The 18,129-nt window shown below is 55.9% G+C and overlaps 1 protein-coding gene across 2 annotated transcripts in view; it reads left to right on the top strand.

Annotated features, from left to right (window-relative positions):
- The window catches only part of NKD1 (NKD inhibitor of WNT signaling pathway 1), an 88,296-nt gene that overhangs the window by 51,427 nt on the left and 18,740 nt on the right, over positions 1–18,129 (top strand). For both annotated transcript variants that reach the window (XM_034637812.1, XM_034637811.1), the window contains exons 4-5: positions 2,938–3,004; positions 15,700–15,806. In XM_034637812.1, the coding sequence (XP_034493703.1) occupies positions 2,938–3,004; positions 15,700–15,806 (174 nt within the window). The remainder of the gene's footprint in view (positions 1–2,937; positions 3,005–15,699; positions 15,807–18,129) is intronic.

Consider the following 18,129-nt stretch of genomic DNA (forward strand, 5'->3'; position numbering starts at 1 on the left):
AACTCTCACTCTGTGAATTGCAGATCATTTTTATGAGCATTTATTCCTGGAGAACGGGAAAGTGCAGGGCAATGGTGAAGACTGAGGGAGATGATACTTATAAGGTGCCTTGCACGGCGCCTGGCACTGAGGAGAGGCCCAGTAAGGTCAGCTGTCCTGCCATTGCTGTGGTCTATCATTGTACCCATTTTACAGAGAGATAGACTGAGGTTCCCAGAAAGCAGTGGCTGGTCCCATATCCAAGGGCGAGGGAGGCCGCGGAGCTAGGATGTGATCTTGTGTCTAGCTCCACACCGCATTGCCTCTGGCTTCGTGATTCAAAGTTTGAGGACCACAGACACGGCATTCCCTGGGCAGTCTGGCTTAGCAGATGAAATGAATTTTTTTTAAAGATTTATTTATTTATTTTAGAGAGGGAGAGAGTGCCTGCAAGTCGGGGGAGAGACAGAGGGAGAATGAAACTCAAGCAGACTCCCCACAGAGCACAGAATCCTATGCCGGGGCTAGATCTCACCACCCGTGAGATCACCACCTGAGCTGAAACCGAGAGTTCGATGCTCAACCGACCGCACACCCCCGCCCCCCAGGCGCCCCGGATGAAACGGACTTTTGCCAGCATCGAGCCCCTGTACTGCCCAGTGAGTCAGGGGACCCTGGTGCTGGGGAGCTTTTATTGTGCAACAGAGCAGGGTAGGGTTGAGCACGCAGAAGCCGACCCTGGAACTTGCCAGAACTCTGCTTTCATGTGCAGAGACATGCCTTTACTGTGTCAGGGAGCTTGGTCCTCCCCGCAGACAGTTCTCAGAGTGCGTGATACACACCGCGAGGCATTGTTATCGGGGTTCCAGACGGCTGCTTTGTTGGGGGTGACTTTGGCAGTCTCTCAACTCCTCCAAGTGTGCTGACAAGAAGACGCGAGCACTCTTGTGTGCCTGGCAGGTCCTGGCCGCCTCGCTGGGAGCGGTCCGCGTGGCGGGCTGAGGTCAGCACTGAGCCCCTGCTTTCCAGAAGACCTCAGCACGATCCCCTTGAAGCCGGTCACCCCGCTCCTGGGAGGAGGTGCTGCCCACCAGGCTGTCTGGGGCAGGCGGCATCTGTCTTCCTCTGGCATGAAAGATGGGCTCTAATTGGCTGCTGAGTGTCCCAGCCACCTAATGATGCCGCCCTGTCACCCGCTCCCAGCTTCCCTGTCAACTCCGGCGCTGTTAACGCAAACAGCCAGTTTACAAGCCCAGGAAGTGTTCGGTGATTATGATAATTGGCGGCGGAGGAGGGAGAAGCCGCCCAGACTCCAGGAATCAAGGAGCCTGGCGTTGAAGTCAATGGGACACCAGAAGTCTGAATGACCACATTTTCACAACCTGGGGGGAGTGTCGGGGGGGGCGGTGGGGGGGAAGGAGTGTGTGATGCACCAGGACGATTTGGAAGAAGAGGGAGAATGGCGAATACCAGCCCTAATCCATAAAATGTTAGCTGTTGATCCTTTGAAAACAAAACAAACCAAAACAAAACAAAACAAAAGGCTAATCTCCAGCTGTGTCCAGCTGATAAGATCAGCTCTACCAAGCATGATTTTTGGTTTTGTTAATCAAGACAAGCACTGGTGTTTCTGTTAAGTATCTGAGATCTGGGATTTTTTCCCCCTTCTAATTTTTCAAGGAGGGGGTGCATTCTCTTTTTCTTTCTCTTTGCACTTGTTTTCCCCCCCAAAAAGAGAAGCTGGTGACAGCTGCTGAGTTTGGGCTTCTTTATTGCTTGTCATTTTGTGGTTCAAGAAGCGCTGCCAGAGCATTGTTGTGGCGTCAAAAGAGATAAGGCGGTGTAACCCTCCCAAACTTTGTCTCTCCCCTGGAAGAGGAGTGTTTCCCAAAGTGGGTTCCTCGGAACATAGATCCCACGGGATGCTTTTGAGACACAAAACTCCATGGTCGCAATAGGTTTGAGGAATGCAGCCTAAGTTACCCCTTGGATATTCACAGGGTCGGCTACCATAGTAAATTCTTCAGTAAGGGATCTTGTCTGACTTGAAAACAATCTTTTCTGATCACAGAACTCTTACTGGCAGAATACCGATAATGCAGAAGATAGTCTGACAAGTGCTGGTCTCGCTTCTTCCATATCTAGGGTCACCCTGCTGGGGTAGGGCGAGATAGGTGGTACCTTTGTGGACATTCCAGAAACTTCCCAGCCCGTGGGCCAACCAAACTCCCCTCGCCAACCCGACAACAGCTAAGTGGCAGCCTGACCAGGCAGGTTGGGAACAACTCTGCCACCGGACATCCTGAACTCACACGTGGGGCACCGGGCAAGGCAGCGCAAGGATCAGGCTAGCTTCTGGAAGGTTGTGCACTGGGGAAAGGCGGCAGCATGTCTGAGGATCAGCCGGCAGGCAGAGCGTGCAGGTTGCTGAATGTGATGCGGGAGAGTTGGGGGGTCATGTGAGGGGCGGTAGAGACCACTCTCGTGCAAACCAGGCCCTCTTTGCAAACCCATGGAGACAGCCTGCCTGGGACCCTTACCCCAGGAAGGATTCACACTGAGATCCCTTCCTGGGGCCCACAGGGGAGGCTTGTTGGTCCTGAGTCCGTCAAAGTTGACTCCAAGGGGTAGATAGGGACGTTTTCTCATCTTGTCTCTGTCTTTTTCCAGGGCAGAGGGTGGAACTTCCTTTCTGAGGGAGGAGCCTACAGCATTTTATAGTGAGCTGTAGGCTGAGGCCAGGGTACTCCCTAAAAAGCATGGTGACAGTTCCCTTTTCAAGCAAGAGGATCCAGCTCAGTTGACCTACATTCCCATCAGAAGAATCAGAGCAGGAGCCCTGCTTCCTTGGGACCAGCCAGGCCCACGTTCATGACGCCCCCTTTACCGTCCCAATGCCGGGTTCTTCCTTGACTCTGTCCGATACTTACTTAACGCCCCTGCTTTGTCTTCCTCTAGGAGCTCGTGGGTGAAGTTTTCAGAGAAACGCTCAGTGAGGAGGAAGAGGAAGACTTTCGGCTAGAAGGTACCAGAATCTATTACTCTCTTTCCAGAGTGCAGTGAGAGGCGGATGGGGCCATCTGGTCTACCACATGCCCTGGGTACCCTCCAAGAAATCTGCAGACCAGACAGAGGACAGGACCCTGACTGTCGGTGGGGGTGGTGGGGTGAGAAGCAAGAGGGGAGTGAGTGTAGTCCTTCATGGGTCCAAGCCCGGAATGGAACCAGGCTCCTGAGCCCTACATCCTGGTCTTGCTCTGTATTGGCCGGGGAACCTTGGGCAGGTTGTTTGAGCTCAGCCTTCCTGTTGGGGGGGGGGTGTCTATAATGTAAGCACTACATAAAGTAGCTGTTCTATTTCCCCATTTCTCTGTTCACATCACTCACTTGGGAGCACAAGCACACATACAAACAGCCCCCCCGGCCCCTCCCCTCTCATGTCTGTAGCTCTTGCTCCTGCCTTTGCTCGAGGGGAGGCACCTGTTGTAGGAGGGTGAGGACCTTGGAGCAGAGGGCTGGCTGGCCACTGATGCCCTCACTTGACTTCGGGCAAGGCATGCCACCTTTCTAGAAGAGCCTTAGTTTCCACACTTACAGAGTGGGAATGAGAGCCTTCTCCCTGCTTGACTCCTTGCATTGGTACAAGCACAGATGGCATTGGAAAGCATTTGCTAAGTGGGATAGCATTTCCATTTTCTACTCAGAGAAGAGAATCACTGAACTGGGGAAGCCTTAGGATAGTAGGGACCTTGCTGTGGAGGTGAGGACAGGCAGCTCTCAGGGAGGGGGACAGGGGAATCTAGGCCTTGGGGCCCCGTAGGGCCTTGAGAGGAGAGCAGACAGTGCCAAGAGTTTCTCGAGGGGAGCCTGGGCCAGACCTGAGGACTGTGGCCACATGCAGCCTGAGAGCTGTTGGCCCCAGGCCATGTGCCCTCGAAGAGGTTCCCCAGGTGGCTTGTGTGCAAGTTACACTTTGAGAAGAACTGTTTTAAGAGATTCACTTGGGGCCCGAGGAGTTGGAGGCAGGCTGGGACCCAGGTATCTAGCAAACTTGGCTCCAATACGAGCAGGTCCTGAATCAAGGGTTGGGGGGAGTCCCGTGGACAGAAGGCTTCATGCAGGCTGTGGGCAAAGGATGTGGGCTCCTTGCAGGGAGAAGGAAGCCCTGCGGCCGGGGGAGGGGAGCACTTACAAACACTGGCTGATGGCTGTGGGATGAAGGGGAGGCGCCCGAGGGTCCCGGCTCCTGCCGGGGAAAGGGTATGAGGTTGGTGGCACTCGGTCTGACCCCACGGCCCCCTGGCTGCATGCTGGGCTTGAAGGGCAGCCCGGGCACCTTGCTAGAACCTGGTGATGTCCGGGCACGTCCGTGCCACCACTCATGAGGAAGGGGGTCGGGAGCCACTCTCCTGCCTCAGTTTCCCAACTAGCATTCAGACTAAGTTGTTGGTGGTCCAGCTTTTCGGCCTCTGTCTTCAAACAAAAGCTCACACAGAAGCAGAGAACGTAAAACAGATCAGGTCGCAGAGAGGTGCGGTAGGTTGTGGCCAGTATGTCTTCTGTAAAAAGGGGCACGAGATAATGCTCTGTATTTCCTAATATGTGAGTAGAGACCACGTGCGTATTACTGTGTAGCGGGAGGGCCTGACAGACAAAATAGGAGCTCCTCTTGGACTTGGGAAGAGGATAGTAAAACCAGAAAGAGCTCCTCAAGAGGACTGTAGTATTAACGGGGATGAATGTTTTAACTTTCCCAAGAAGAGTGAATTGAAAGACTCGCAACAGAATTAAAAAAAAGTGAAAACGATGAGTAGAGGAGGCAGGAAGAGCGAGACTGCTCTGGTTTGCACCTGGGCTGGCCTGCGAGGTTCTGATACTCCTGGGGGGGATGCTGGACCCATGACCATCTGTGGTTCCATGGTTGCCCATGGTCCCGGCCACGGAGAAGCAGCCACCTGGACCCGGGGCGGGGGGGGGCGGCGGGGGAGGGCAGCGGCGCCCCTCTGTGCTACTGGCCAAGGGAGAGTACGCCCGAATCCTGAATCTCTTCTTTGTCTTCCTGTTGGCCAAGTTCATTGCCTCTTGGCGGGCTGGAGGGCTGTTTAAGGGAGAAAAAAGGCCATCTGAGGCGTGAAGATAAAAAGAAGTCTTTTAGCCATCCCAGGAGAGGCCGGCTTTCGCTCCTGCGTTGTTATGTAAAGCCGGCCCTAATCCAGCATCTTAACCGCCTTAACTGGCCAGCTGGGAGCTTGCGGGATGGCAGATTAAGTCTGGGCCTGGTGCGAGGGCTGCTGGAGCTCCTTTTGAACTATGGAGACAACAAAGTAAACATCAAAAGTCCCAAGCTCCGAGAGCTGGCTGGGCGTGGCAGGGGCGGGACACGTGGCTGGCTTTCCAGGGGAGAAGGGGAGAGGGACCCTCCCTCTGGTGACCCAGCAGGGATCTGAGCACAGGGGAGGGCCACCCTCGCACTTCACTTGGGTCCCCACCTGGCTTCCCCATCTCGTCCTCGGTTGGTCGGTTGGGCCACAGGACAGGTGGTGGCAGCCTGTGGCTTGTGGCCCAAGGTGCAAATTGGAGCCACACCTGTTTGGCAGACCCACCTTATCCTGCATGGCCTCCCGGAAGCACTGTGTCAGGGGGCGTCCTCCCCACTCGGTGCAGCTTCGGCTCTGTGCCTTTGGGAAGGGAAAGACCTATAAATGGTCACAAGCCCTTCTCTCTGGGTCCTCTCTCTCCCTTCCACCCAGGAACATCCCCTACCCCTCCCTGTGGCTTGACTTTTGGTCTCTGCGCATGGACCCCCAACACCGTGTCTGTTTCCTGTCCTCTGACCTCCACGTGGGGCTAGAAGCAGGCACATTGCAGTCCACCTGGCATCTCTAGAAAGCTGACTTGAACTCTAGAGGGCTTGAAGTCAGGTGGCCCCCAGGCCCTCCCTCCAGTCCCCCAGGACTGCTGCAGGGCAGGCTTCCTTCCCCCCAGCCTGGGTTTGGCTTGACCAGACCTATGGGGGGATGTGAGTGTATCCCTACATCCCTGGGGGTGTCCCTACTTCCCTGGTTAGAGTAGTTGGTCCTGCCAAGCAGGGCGGTGGTGTTGGGCCTGAGACCCTGGGGGTCTGAGTAGCCCCACGGTGAGCTCAGGACCCATCTGACTCTGCATGGGCCCCGAAATTTGTCTCACCACCACCGCTTCTGAATCTGTGAGAAGCACCTTCCTACCTTTATTTGGGCCTTTTTCAGAATTTGCAAGTCAGACCCCCGATCCAGCCTGGCTTTAACCACGACTCTCTGGGTGACCTTGGGTGAATCGCTTCACGTCTCTGTTTTTCATTTTCCTTGTTGGGGGTAACCGGAGCCCTTCTGCAGGGCTCCCGTGAAGACAGGGAGGTCGTTCATGCGAGTGCAGAGAACAGCCCTGGTCCGCGGAGTAAGTGCCCAGCGTATGTGAGCTCGCAGGAGTCTTATTGTTTCACGGGTCTCTTCTTGAAGAGGAGCCAACTGGTGTTTATAATTATTTACTAGTCCAGATCAAAGAAGACCTATTTTCAAAGCTTCTTTAATCCTATTAGAACCTCTCCTTCTCCTCCCAGGGCATGACATAGAGTCTGGCACGCTGTACGTGCTTAATACTCACTGGAAGAATGAAGTCACTGAGTCGGGCAGTCCCCTCCCTCGGGCCACCCAGGCAGGTCCCACGTACTCCCCCTCAGCCCCAGTCAGTTTGTCCCGACCCCCGGGTGTGATATATCAACCCCTCACAGACCCAAGGAACACTCAGGAGGCCCGTTAGTCCCCCTTCATTTGTAGTTGGAGAACCGAGGCCCAGAGAGCGGACGGGACCGGCCAAGGTCACACAGCAGACTGAGAACAGAACTCAGGCCTCTAACTCCTCCTCCTTGGGGAGTATTTGCTGCGTACCTGCGGGCAGGGTGTCACACGAGGGACGCGGGAAGGACCGTGCCAGTTTCTGGTAGTGGTGCTCGGCCAAGAGGTAGAACCCAGTGAAGGGGAGAGGGTGGCAAGTCCTCTCTGAGGAGGTGACATGTCAGCTGAGATGTGGGTGCCGGGAAGGAGCCAGCCATGGGAGGATGTGAAGGGAGAGCAGCCAGAAAGAGCCAGCAAGCAGAACCCCAAGGGGGAAGGAACTTGTGGTTTAGGGAAGCAGAAAAGGGAGGCCTGTGCGGCAGGAGGGGACACCGGGAGACAAGGGTGGGCCAGTCAGCAAGGGTGGAACCACGTGCTTGGGTTTTATGCTGCTTTTTGAAGAGAAAGCATTGGAAAATTGTAGGCAAGGTGAGTGCCAGCTTCTGACTTCCATTTTAACTAGGTACTTGTGCCTTCTCGGAAGGATGGGCCATGCAGGCGGGAGGAAGGAGGCCATGACAACGGGACATGATTCCAGTAGTGCGGGCGAGGGTGATGGTGTTGGCTTAGCATGGGGGCTGTGGGCTGGAGAGAAATGGGGGGGCCTGGTGGGGTTGGCGTGGGAAATGGGAGGCGGGGTGAGGGGTGGATGAGGGAAAGAAAGGGATCCTAGGCCCCCAACCCGCCCCACCTTGAACTTCCGTCTTAAGGACCAAAAGCAAGGTTGGGGCCTCTTCTGAGGTGGGGGTTCGGGCAGGTGACAGGGAAGGCTGTTTCTTGGGGGCATGTCAGGTTCCCGATGGCTGTTGGACATCCAAGTAGAGATGCCAAGTAGACAGACAGTTGGACACTGAGTCTGGAGGTCAGGGAGCAGCTTGGGGTGGGGCAAGCGAGAAAGAGAGAGAGGGAGAGAGGGAGGACTTTTAAGGACGTCTCCACGGAGGGCCCTGCATGTCTCCCAGGCAGAGGCCGGTCAATCACTGGGGCTGGCCAATGGTTCCCTGGAAGTCCTAGAGGAGGAGGGGATGACTGGGGAGCAGCAGGGACCCCCCCCCCAATGGAGGGCAGGTGGGCCACACCCTGCTGGCTGCGGCTCTCAGTTCAGAGCCCGTCCTCCTGTGAGTGTCAGCGAGGCCCAACTCCACTCGGCAGCAGTCCCCCCAGCAGCCCCGGGGACAGCAGCTTCTCGCGAGTCTGTTCTTCATAAAAGCTCAGCTGGAACAGTGGAAATTCTGACTTGTGTCAGATACCAAGGCGGCTTTAGTAGTTTCGAGTAGCTCGGGGTTAGATTTTAAAAGTTGAATTTCATCACATGTTTTAACTTGGGCGGGGAGGGAGGGAGAGTGGAAGGGACAGGGTATTTTTAGCCCAAAAAAGCTTTTTTCTCTCTCCTGCTCCCTCTCTGCCGGCATAAAAAAAAAAAAAAAAAAAAAAAAAAAAAAGACTGTTCGTTTCAACCCGATTCAAACCTCAAAGCAGAGTGGCTATCAACCTTATGCTCTGATGAGGAAAAGGCTAGAATGCTGTTTGTTGGAAGGTTTTTTCCTCCCTCCCTCCCTCCCTCCCTCCACTCTCCTTCTTTCCTCTTTTTTTCCTTTCCTTTTTCCCCTCAGTCACAACTCGTCCTTAAATAAAATCTCCCTACAATAAAATGCAGCCTGGGGAGGCAAGATTGTGGAGAAAAAAAACCCAGGCTGGCATGTCTGGTCTCAGGAAGGGGTAGACACCCACTGGTGGAAAGTGCCAGAAACTACCTTGGAGAATCCCACCGCATTAGGTCAATTCCTCTTTGGGTGGCGGTGGTTTTTGTCCTGATAAGCAGGGGCTCAGACTTAAGTCAGGATTCTTTGGGTTCTTTTGACCCTCAACCCAAACACTGAAGCTTTAGCTGATGATCTTGAAAAATGCTGGGGTGGATCTTGCCTAAAAAGGGCCAGCTGGATCCAGGAGTGCAAACCATGTCATCCACACACACACACACACACACACACTCCCTCCCTCCCTCCCTTCCCCCCCTTCTTCTGTCACCTCTCCCTCTGCCCCTGTGTTGGTCTCTCCTGCTCAGGTGGCAAAGGATGGCCACCCAGCTCTGGGGGCTCCCGTCCTGTGAGCTCAGCCACCTCAGGTGAAAGAGAGCCCCCCAGGCTCAATACTTTTTGCCAAAGTTTGGTTCTCACCGGGTGGATCTAGGTTGTACGGCACCTGAAGCTTGTCCAGTGTGGGGGCCGTCCTTAAGAAAAAGAATACACGATTCTCTTCTTTATTTTTTGCACGATTCTTTTATAACTTTGAGCCAGACGATAGATCTACCCTGCTAAACTTAAATAAATATATTTCCAACTCAGCCTTCCCTTAGCTCCATTCCAGAAATGCCTGTGTTCACTCTGACATTGCGAGACGCAAGAGGCTGCTTGGGAGTCAGAAAGGAAGGAGACAGTGGTCGTAACCAATTGAGGTGAAAATACCTAAATGTGAAAGTATCGAAAGACCAAATGACCATGTGAGCATGTTGCGGGGCCCGTGCAGGTGAGGGGCCCACGAGCTCGGCTTCACTGGTTTCAGGATGAACTGTCCCTCGGTACTGACCTAGGAGCAGCCCCCAGGGGCTGTCAGGACAAAATGCCTTGTGTCGGGGCTGGGTGCTGGGTGCATCCCCAACGCCGGAGTGGGCTCAGCCCTCCATAAAGCATGTGGGTTGAGATGGGGGGGAGGGGCCCGCCGGAGGAAACCCAGATGCTATTCTCAGAAGGGGGACGATGGCTGCAGGACACACAGGAGCAGGTGTCAACTACTGGGTGACAGAGTGGGGAGACCAGTGGCCGGGGAATCAGGAAACAGCGATTTTCGTTCTTCTGTTCCTACACTTGTGGGTTCAAATCCTGCTTGTGCTACTGACTATTGGCTTGTTTTGATGACGATGATGATGGTGGTGATGGTGATGGCAGTGTTGATGGATCTAGGCTACAGTAGAAAGAGCGAATTAATGGAGTAATGATGATAGCGGAGTAATACGGACGACTCACTGAGTGGGGAACCCTAACCTAGCCCCTGGGGGGTTGCAGGCCCCTTCTCAGAGGTTGGAGGGCCTGGGCGGAAGACCCGAAGGAGTTTCAAGCCAGGGCAAGTGTTCTTGGCAGGGATAACAGCGTGAGCGCACGGCTGGGTCCAAAATGAAAGAGCAGGTCTGTGGAGAGACAGGGCCGAGAGACAGCAGCAGGCGAATCATTTTCGGCAGGGAAATCCATGGCTGCATCCATTTTGCTTCTTCAGGTTGCTTTCCTCTTTGGTAAGATGCAAACAGGAACCGACCCTGCCCGGTGTTCCTAACAGGCCCTAACGGAATGGCTCACGTACCCACTAACCTCACCAGCCCGCTGCCGGGCTCGTTGATGAGCAGACTGGCGCGTCTCTCGGACCCTCGCTCCCTCAGGAGAGCCTCGCGCAAATGATGCGAGAAACCATTTGGCCTGGAATGCACATATGATATCTTTCTCTTTTTACTGGCAGCAGATTGACCCGCCTAATTATATTTGGCATAGGCTAATATTAAAATTCATCTGCATTCCCTCTAACAGCTGCTGGTGGGGGGCTGGGGAGTCAGAAACATCCTGGCGAGCCACCCCGAGACTAAAATATTTGCAGCAGATAATCTGTACGCGGACAATTGAGAAGGGCCTGTGGAGACATTAGGGCGGGTGGGTGTCCAAACTCCAGCAAGGAAGCTCTGGCTTGTGTTAGATCTTACGTCGTAGCAACTGAGAAGAACGTGGCAGGTAACCGGGCAGAAAGAACCACCCGTCTGAGTGTTAAGCATTTCTGGTCTCTGGTGGGGGCGGGGAGGGGGAGGCTGGTAATTGTCATAATGGGATCTCAAATTTGTCCCTGCTTCCTAAATTTATTATCAACCAGGCCTCTCTGGATTGTGTTAAAATAAGCCGGTGTTTGCTCGGATCATCCAGGTTTGGATTTTAGCCTAAGTATGGGATTCAGAAACAGACCTACCTCTTTCAAACACCCTCTTTCTCACGCCGGTTGCCGATCTCAATCGAGCCGGAATTGATGGTGTGTTTTTTATACGGCCTTCCTTGTGTCTGCCTCTGGGGTTTGGTGCCGTTTAACATGCTGGCGTGGATTGGCTGCCCTGTGCGTGTGCTGTGGGCATCCCAGGGGCACTAGGTGGCAGGACCCCGGTTCCCACGAGACTTGCAGTCTGGCCGCCAGGATGTGGCAGGCTCCTGGGAAGGACTTGGAAGATCCCAGATCAGATTGGGCAGAATGAAGTGCTGGGCCGGATGGGGCGAGACCAAACTCTGCTCACCACAAATGCATTCGTGCAAAGTAAAGAGTTTCCAATCCCCCCCACCCCCGCCTCCAGACAACTTTCAGCGGCCATCTGTCCAAAAAATATCACTGGCAATATATAAGCGTATGAGGTCCAGTCTGTGAACAGCGCCCCCTAGAGTTGTATAGTGCACAACCTGCTTCTCTGCTGACCCTAAGCCCGCCCTCCCCCAGGAAAGAGCCCTGAGGTGCTGGTCCTGCCTGGGTGCCAGGGAGGATGGGGCTGCGGGAGGGCAGATCTGTTTTATTTTGTAGCCCTCTTCTCGCCCTGTTTGGGTGGTGCCAGCTGTCAGCAGCTCGGGCTGGGTGGGCTGTGCCATCCTGCTGCCTGGCTAAACAGGCTCGAGGAAGTGACTAGGGCTCTCCCAGCATGCGGTCCCAAATGAGCTGTTGATGTCTCCCATCGGGGCTGTGGGTGCGGGGTGAGGGCTGGGAGTCTAGACCCCATGATCAACCCCAACGTCCATCCCGACCATCCCCACGTGGGTCTTTCCTCGCTCGCTGGTTCTCCTCTATACTCTCCTCTTTCCCTCTCTTCCTCCCCAGCCCCCTCTTCTTTTTAAACTGGGGGAGGGACAGGGAAGAGAGTGTCTTTGATCTCAGTGGAGGAAAAAAGTCTGTTCTGTTCAGGCTTTTGGCTAACACAACAAACAGTGTTTAAAATTTAACTTTGCTTAATTAATTAGTAATTCTGTTTAATGCTGTCTGATCTCCCTCCAAAAGGTATTTTGAAGCTTGAGAAGGGAACATCAAAGGGAGCTGGGTGAAGATGGTCAAGTAATGCATTTAATCTGGCAGTTGCTGGGGGTGGAGAGATGCCAGGTTGGGAGCTAATGTGGGAGAGAGCCATCATCTGGTAAACACAGCCAGCAGGCTTCTCGCAGCCGTGGCGTGAGGAGGGACAGGGAGCAGTTTCCAAAGAGAAGGAGCTCCGCACACCACCCCCAGACTTGTCTGAGCTGAGAATTGGTTTGAAGAAATCAGAGTTGACATTTTCTTTCTTCCATGCCTACTGTGTATGGTTGAGCAGGTTGTGTACTGCACAAGATTTTCCAGTTAAGCAGGTGAGCAGCAGATGAAATCCAGCCTGCAACCTGCTTATCAGGGTACCCTGGTAGGAAGGGTACCTAAGTGTAATTCACAAAGTTTTCTATAAAGGACCAGGAGAGTACAACTTTTAGACTTTGCAGGCCATATAGGCCCTGTTGTGATTACTGAACTTTGCCATCGCAGAGCGAAGCAGCCATACACAGTGCATATGAACGTGACTGTGTCCCAATAAAACTTTATTTACAAAAGCAGGTGGTGGGTAGGCTGGGTTTGACTCACAGGGCATAGATTACCAGCCTCTGCTCTAAGTCATCTAAGGGTACGTCACAGGCAATGATAAGAACGCAGAATATAAACCCAGAACGCGAGTCTTGGAACTCGAAGGCTTTGCTTTCCTCCTTTCTCCATCCCTTCCCTTCCTTTTTCTACCCTTCCTCAGCTTTCCTTTCTTCTTTCAAATTAGCAGTATCTCCTGTTGTTACTGTGAGTGATTAAAGAATGATCGGAGTCCCTCTGAAATTATGCCCTCCCGAAGATCATCTCTGGGGGAAAACAATCTCTGGCATGAGCAGGAGTAGGAGAGAAAGAATGGGCTCAGAATCTGGCACCAAAGCCCATCCCGACAAAAATGCCATGGTCTTTGCTGGTTGGCGGGACCGTGACAGCCTGAAGCGAGCACCTTTTATCCTCCTTGTGCCCACGAGCCCAGCAATGGATGGATGGAGGTGGCTCTGGCTGCACAGGGGTGGCGGGGCTGGCTGCTGGTTGGTGTTTGGTCTGAGAAGTTCACATGTGGGTATAGAAGCAGGGCCCTGAGTCCCAGCCCCTGCCTCTGCCACCGGAGTCTGCTAGGCTTTCTGATCAGCTCTGGCACCTCCTCGGCCCATTGGGCCGGGACAGAGTGAAGGGCCTTCTTCGGTGGGGGCAGAGGGCACCGACTGTCCTTGTGTCTGGCCCGCAGGGCTCCGGGGCAGGATGGCTCCCGGTCCTGCGACCCATCGGTGGCCAGTCCTGTGGGTGTCCGGGAGGTTTTCTGAGCTGGGATGGGATGAGGGACCCCTTGGTGACGAGAAGGCAATCCAGACCACGCTGGTCTTTAGAGAAGACACAGGAAGAGCGTGAGAGGTCAAGGGGGGTGCGTTCCACCCCCGTGGGTGAGGAGGCAGGAGGGGAGGTGGGGAGGGCCTGCGTATGAGAAGGGGTGCCCCAGAGAAGGAGGGAGAAGGGACAGCGCTTTCTTTCCTTTGGATTTTATCAAGTGGAACTTGAAAGGCAAGGTTGAACCTGAAGCTGGTTTTCTGATAACTTCTCTTTGAACTTGAAGTTTGGTTTCGATAAGGCTGGATGGCTTACATCTCCAGCCAGGACCTCTGCGGAGGGAGGCTGCGGCTTTGAAGATGGAGCGGCGCTTTGTTTTCCTCTCTTCTCTCCCCCCACGCCCCGCAGGGGGGCTGAAGAGAGGATACTGCCGGCCAGAAGGGCACCATGGTTTGTCCAGTGGGGTGGTTCGGGGGTGAGGGGGATCTCCCGGATCTGGGCTGTCCGCTGGAACCATGGCTCCCCTCCGTCTTCGGCAAAGCCAGCTTTTATGGAGCACCTATTGCATACAGGCCACTGTGCTACGGAGGCACATGCCTTATTGCCTCCCCCCTACCCCAACCACCCTGTGGGGAAGAAACCATTTCATCCCCATTCTCCACATGAGGAGCCCAAGATCCAGACAAGTCCAGTGCCTTCGCCGAAGTTGCCCAGGCCAGTCAGTAGCAGGGGCAGGATATGGACCCAGGATACCAGTGCTCTCAACCAGGACGGTCCCGCCGAGCTCAGCTGCACCCCCCCGGAGATGCTGGGGGCTGGCAACGGAGAGAGACCCCGCTCCCTGACTTGCTCTGACAAGCCGCCTTCTAAATGGGGGCGGCCGGGGTGCCTTGTGCTTCGTGGACTGGGAGAAGCACTTTGCCTTGCACCCCACCTCGTACCACGATGGCGGCTGCTCTGGCCCAGCAGGAGACCGGCAGATTGGGGGGCGGGGAGGATCAGGGTGGCCCAGGCTGTGTGCTCGGCTGTCCTTGGGTCACCGGCTAACTGCCCACTTGACTGCCCAGGACTCCGCAGTACGCGGACTGGCCTGGCCACGGCGCTGTTGGCTTTGGAAGAGCAGGGAGGGTAGGGCCTGGTTTTTATCCACTAGAGCAGAAGCCATCCGTGTCAGTCACCTCCCCCCACCACCATCAAGTCCCTCCCCGGGCCTCTGAGGAGCTGGATCTCCTTTTAGGTTTGTCCTTATCAGCCTCACTCTGCGAAAGCACCACGAGGGAGCTGGGGGCTGTGACTGAGGCAGGGTCTCCTGCTGGATCGCTGCCAGCTCTAGCGACTTGTTGCCTAGTTGTGGGGGCATCACAAGCTGGCCCCCCCGCATCCCTCTGAGTGTATCCGGAGTGAAGAGAAAGATGGGGGCACTCAGGCCCAGTTGGGAGGGGAGCTGTGGATGGAGTCAGGTCAGTCTGTTGCCGCCGTGGCCTTCCTGTCCCCGCCCGTCTGGACAGGTGACCAAAGCATCCTTATCTTCAGCTCCTCCCTCCCTGTCCTGTTAGCCATCCCAGGCTGCTTGTGTTTGAGATGATGCTTTTACGTCCTTTTGCATGCCCAAAGCCTCCATTTTGAGAAAATTTAGCTACCAACTGTGCCAATTCCTGAGAGACTGAGCGGGGAGGGGACATCATTCCTTTGACTGTAACTACTAGCAGCCTCCAGGACCCTGTGTGCTGGCCCTGGGCCCTTGGCCTTTTCAGTCCCAGCTCTTTGAATCCATACGAGGATCCCGTGGGGAGGGGACTGTTTGGATCCCTGCTGGAGAGCTGGGGAAACTAGTCGGGAGGTCTGGAGAAGTTGCACTGCTTGCCCTGGGTCACACATAGTGTCAGGAGGGCCCGAGCAGGGACTAAGGCTGCTCCTCAGGCCGCCTGAGGGAGGCCCCATACCTCCTGTTTCCCTCAGTCTTCCTGACCACTCATCAGCGTGCCGTTCGCTGGGCCCACGAGGCGGCATCTTTGAGGAGGCCAGAATGTCAGCAGGGAAGGCAGTGAGACTGTGTGGAAAGTGGCCACACTCCACGAGCTCCCTGTCCACCTGCCTCTGGTCTGAGGGCCCTGGCTGGCCACAGGCTGCTTATCTGGGCTGTATAGTTGGGGCAGAGAATGGCGGCCTTGAGGCACCGTGGGGTCATCTGAGTGGCCAGCACGGGTGCCCCTGGGAGGGGGTCTCCCCTTGGGCAGCCCTGGACTTTACCAGAGGCCAGAGAGCAAAGGGATTTTGACTATAGCACACGGGCAGGGCAGGAAAGGGCCCAGCACCCTGGCGCTCCTCCTCATGGTCCCCAGAACAAAGCCCCAGTGGGTGCAGTGGCCCAGAGGCCCAGCTGGGGACCGTCCTCACGCTGTCTCACTTGCCCTCCCCACAGTGGCCCTGCCTCCCGAGAAGACAGACGGGGTGGCCAGCGGAGATGAGAAGAGGAGGGAGAAGGCGAACGAATCTTGCCCGGGCTCCAAGAAGCAGCTGACGTTTGAAGTAAGTTCCCTTTCCTGGTGCTGGGCTCTGGCGAGAAGGGTTTCTGTCCTCTCGGCGGTGCTTTTCGAGGAGGGAAGCTGAGGCCTGTCCAGATGCAAAGGCCTTTCACCTCCCGTGTGAACAGCTGTCCTTTGTGGGAGGTTTGTCCCGCCATGTCGGGGGCTGCCCCAGCTCCACACAGGCCCTGAGGACTGAGCACCGCCATCCCACTGGGCTGTGGCCCGGCAGTCTGGGGGCAGACGTTGAGGGGGGACTGTGGGGCCTGGCCCTGGCCCTGGCATTACCGTACTGGGTGACTGCCTTCCCCTCTGGGCTCGGTTTCCTCGTTAGTTGAGGAGCCTTTCATTCCGACTCCTGGGGCTGTTCTGGGGAACATGTGGGGGCTCTCGGGTAGGCTGGGTGCCAGGAGGCCTTAGGCAGGCCCCCTACCCTATCTGGGACTCAGTTTCCCCATGTGGTCAACAACTAAAGGAACACGCCCCCCTAAAGCTTGCAGTCTGTCTGTCCTGCCCCGTCCCAAACAGTAGGTTAAGCTCTTCTGTGTACCAAGCAGGGCGGGTGCTGGAGAGCGGAAGCCAGACCGGTCGGCGTGGAGCTGACCGGCTTCTCTCTGCCCTCCCTTCTCCTCCTTTCTTCCTTCTCTGCTTCCTCCCTGAGACCACTAGGGCATAGCTCTGGAGCCGGCAGGCTGGGGTTCACATCCTAGCTCTGCCACTGCCCCACTGGCCTCCCCTGGGACGTGGGGGTAGTTTCTGTCTATGTTACTGGGGTGCTGTTGTGAGCCTGGTGAGGTAACGCATCTAACATGCTTAAAAGGGTGGCGCTACCACGTCAGCGCTTTCCTTCTTCCTTCCAACCAAGCTTGAGTGACACCTGCGGGGTACCAGGGGACCCCACAGTGAATTGGGCAGGGCTCCTGCCTTCCCGGAGCACAGTGCGGCAAGGGGGACAGGACGGTGACCCAGACCCGGACACTGCACAGTCGGGGATGTGACGGGGTTCCGGAAGCTCGCGGAGGGGGTGGCCGCCTCGGTCAGGCTGGAGGTGAGGACACAGAGCCTCTGGGATAAGGAGAGCACTTGCAGCCGAGGGAACGGCAGGAGCAAAGGCCCAGAGGCCTGTCCATGCCTCAAGCTGCGTGGGAAGGCACTGTGTCATATTGTGCAGTGATGGCAGGTGCTGCGGGGAGATGACTGGGACAGGGTGTAAGCTGGCTCACAGTGGCCCTAAATGCAGGAGTGGGCGGCGGGCAGCATCCAGCTGGGGAGCTGGGGTGGCTAGCTTCTTCCCGGAGCCCACCGGAGTGCCTGTGTGTCTTCTGGGGTGGTCGAGGAGGTTGAGGGCCGAGGGCCGAGGGCAGCAGCAGAGGGAAGGCTCACACCTAGATGTCTCACTTCCCTGGGGAGCCCAGGTGGCGGTGGTTGGGGAGGGGGGACAAAAGACATATATGACAGAAGTTGGGGGGGAATAGTTACTGAACCCCAAGCTGTCTTTGGAGCGGCGCAGAAGGGCCGGGGAAGAGGAATCAGATAAACGCTGTGTGTGCGAGTGTGTGTGTGTGCGTGTGGGCATGTGTGCAGGGCGAGCGCTGAGCTACATGAAACGGTGCCTCGCAGAGCAGAGCGGGCACTTGGCAGGTATCAGACGGGCATGTCACAACTGAGGGAAGGCTGGCTTTGAACTCTGCGTGGGCCGCCCGAGGACTGCTGGAGGGAACTGGCTTCGAGCTGCAGAGGCTGGGGGCAGGGACGCCGCGCTCGGGCACGTCCCTGTCAGCGTTCAGAGGCTGGGTATCCCCCCTCTCTGGGGGGCTGAGTCTGTCCTCCAGCGAGTCTGTCCTCCAGCAAAAGGAGAGGGCAGCTGAATGGCCTGGGAACATCTTTGCTTGTCTTCATAGAATCTTGTGAACCTCTTTGCCAAAACAGCCAGCCTTTCTCGAACTTACTATTTGGTGTTCGGCTGACTCCTGCATACGCGCTGCCAGGGACAGAGCTCATCACTTCCCAGCTTGGGTGCCTGCGGTTAGACACGTCGGGTCCTGTGAGCGGTGATAAGGAAGTGCTTGTTAACATTACGTACATCATATGTTAACGTTACAGCAAAGACGATGGCAGCCACTATCATTAATTGGACTTCTCTAGGTGCCAAACAGTTCCACGCTTTTTCCAGGTGCCCCATTGCAGAGCCTGAGGCAAGGACTTGGCAGGTGATCCCAGGGAGCAGCAAAGGAGGGAAGCCAGTACCAGTGGGTGAATGGGTGGATCCGTGCCAGGGCAGCTGGGGCTCAGTCCTGCTGGGAACCCCCCCCCCCCCCCCGCGGGCC

Source organism: Ailuropoda melanoleuca, chromosome 12 (assembly GCF_002007445.2).
Source record: "Ailuropoda melanoleuca isolate Jingjing chromosome 12, ASM200744v2, whole genome shotgun sequence".
NCBI lineage: Eukaryota > Metazoa > Chordata > Mammalia > Carnivora > Ursidae > Ailuropoda > Ailuropoda melanoleuca.